Source organism: Capsicum annuum, chromosome 7, assembly GCF_002878395.1.
Source record: "Capsicum annuum cultivar UCD-10X-F1 chromosome 7, UCD10Xv1.1, whole genome shotgun sequence".
NCBI classification, from domain to species: domain Eukaryota; kingdom Viridiplantae; phylum Streptophyta; class Magnoliopsida; order Solanales; family Solanaceae; genus Capsicum; species Capsicum annuum.
The window spans coordinates 178,628,713-178,631,353 of NC_061117.1; the positions used below are offsets into that span (position 1 = coordinate 178,628,713).

The 2,641-nt window shown below is 36.2% G+C and overlaps 1 protein-coding gene across 1 annotated transcript; it reads left to right on the plus strand.

The window, feature by feature from the left end:
• Positions 1 to 1,960: 1,960 nt before the first annotated feature.
• Positions 1,961 to 2,416, plus strand: LOC107876661. The gene has a single exon (XM_016723532.2). The coding sequence runs from the start codon at positions 1,961 to 1,963 to the stop codon at positions 2,414 to 2,416; it is 456 nt and encodes a 151-aa protein (XP_016579018.2).
• The last annotated feature ends 225 nt before the right edge of the window (positions 2,417 to 2,641 follow it).

Sequence of the window (2,641 nt, forward strand, 5' to 3'; positions counted from 1 at the left end):
AAATCAAAAGAGTATATTAAAAAAGTAACTTACACTTCTCAGTAGCAGTTCTTCTTGGGGTTCACAAATTGATCTTCGATCTTTAGTACGTTGTTCTTTCATAAATCATTTATTTGATCCTTTAGTTACCAACATATAAACACTCCGTTCTTGAAAAGCCTATACATGAAAAAATAATTTTTCATAAGTTTTTGGTCGTCAATACGCAGAATTACCAATCGTAACCCCATCGCAGAGACGCCTTCCGTGGCCAAAGCAGCTATCATACCTGAATCTGACGTCTCCGTCGACTGCACTACACTTCATGAATTTTCCTTCTCTCCTTTTGGTGTCTCCTCTTCCACTGCATTTTTGTATTTTTCATTTCGAATTTATTTGGAGCATAATACCCAATTCAGTCAAATACGTTAAGTTGAGGTTTTATGTAGTTTTGTTATTTTGAGGGCATACATGATTCACTAATGACTGAATTAATAGTGGCTTTTAGTATTCCAAATTGAAAAAATAAGGAATAATTAATACAGAATGTTTATTTAATTTTAAGTAATTTCATAAGTTGAAAATAAGAGAAAAGTGTCAAAAAATTGACAAAAAAAATAAATGTCAATCCTGACTTTTGTGGCATGCCAAATTAGCATGCCTTTAATATATATATATATAGAGAGAGAGAGAGAAAGAGAGAGAGAGAGAGATTTGTCAAATATTACATGGATGGTGAGCCCCACATATTCCATATACTTTTCATTTAAGTTTAAAATTGAATATGATAAAGTGTAATTACTTACAACTTTTACATAGCTTTAAAGTAAATTGTTTAAATTTAATATATTTAAGTAATTTAATATGATGATCATTCATATCAATTAATTATAACTAAATATGTTTAAATTAAATAAATTTTATTTTTTTAATCCATATTAGAAACGTTGGTTTTTATATTAGTTTAGTAAATTTAAAAAATTATTATTTAATCCATATTAGAAACGTTGGTTTTGATATACTTGTTGACCAGCTGCTTTGACCCATAATTAATTATTATAAGTCATTTATGTATTAGAAAAAAATAATAATATTTAATTAAAAAATAAATAGATATTTTTGACATGTCTGTTTCAACTATTTCAATTATGGTTTTACTTTATCACCCCTAATTAATTATTATAAGTTGTTTATGTATTAAAAAATTAATAATATTTAATTAAAAAATAGATACTTATGACATATCTATTTTAGTTGCTTTAGTCATAATTTTACTAAATATAGCTCCTAATTAATTATTATGAATTTTATTATATCGCATTATTTTCAGTTTCTTCATTGCCTAGTATCTGTTGTTCTTGTTATCTGGTTGAACTTTGCGCTCTGACGGTGACTTTTCCATTTTTGGCTGTTGTTGTTGAATATTTTTTGTTGCTTGTGTTGAGTAGTGGCTGGGGTGGTTAATAGTGGAATAGGGTCATGTCCTGAAGGGGTGAGGGTAGGGTAGGGGCCAAGTGTTGGGTTAAGTTTGAGAGGCAGTAAACGAGGTAGTAGGGGAGGGGAGTCGAGAGATGATAGGTTAAGGATAGGATTATGGAACATAGGGACCCTGCAGGGTAAGTCGATTGAGTTGGTAAAGATTCTTAGGAAGAGAAGGATTAACATTGTTTGTGTCTAGGAGACCAAATGGGTAGGTTCTAAGGCTAGGGATGTGGATGGGTACAAGTTGTGGTACTCGGGTAGTGAGAGGCGTAGGAATGGAGTATGTATCTTAGTAGACGAAGAGTTTAGGGGGCAGGTAGTGGAGGTAAATAAGGTTAGTGATAGAATGATGACTATTAAGTTGGTCATTGGGGGGTTTACACTGAGAGTCTATAGTACTTACGTGCCGTAGGTGGGCCTGGGAGAGGAGGAGAAGAGGAGATTTTTGGAGGTTTTGGATGAGGTGATACGAGGCATTCCTAGCTCGGAGAAGATCGTCATGGAAGGGGACTTCAATGGGCATATTGGGCCTTTGCCGATTGGTTATGACGATGTACATGGAGGCTTTGGTTTTGGGGATAGGATTGATGAGGGAGCTGCTCTTTTGGATTTTGTGAGGGCCTTTGGGTTGGTGGTTGTGAATTCCTGCTTTTCGAAAAAGAAGGAGCATTTATTTACTTTTCTTAGTAGGTTGGCCAAGACCCAGATTGAATTTTTGCTGCTTAAGAAGAGGGATAGATCTCTGTGTAAGGACTGTAAGGTAATTTTGAGTGAGAACCTTGCAACCCAACATAGACTTCTGGTGATGGACTTAGGTATTAAGAGGGGCAAGAAGAGTAGGGGTGGGGAGAGCAGGCCTAGAGTTAGGTGGGGTGTCCTGACTCCAATCAATTCTTTGGAGATAGAGGCAAGGTTGGAGGGGATGGGGGCGTGGAGTGTAGGGGGACGTGGATAGTATGTGAGATAGGGCTGCAGTTTGCATCAAAGAGGCGGCTAGAAAGGTTTTGGGTGTCTCGAAAGGCGGGTCTGGCTAGCATCGGGGGGATTGGTGGTGGAATGAAGAAGTCAAGAATAAAGTAGAGAGGAAGAAGACAACTTACACTAAGTTGGTTGAGAGTAAGGATGAAGAGGAGAAGCGGGTGAACGGGGAGGAGTATAAGTTATCTAGGAAGAAGGCTAA

Coding starts and splice junctions, on each gene's coding strand:
- LOC107876661 (XM_016723532.2), top strand. CDS start 1,961: ATGGAAGGGGACTTCAATGGGCATATTGGGCCTTTGCCGATTGGTTAT.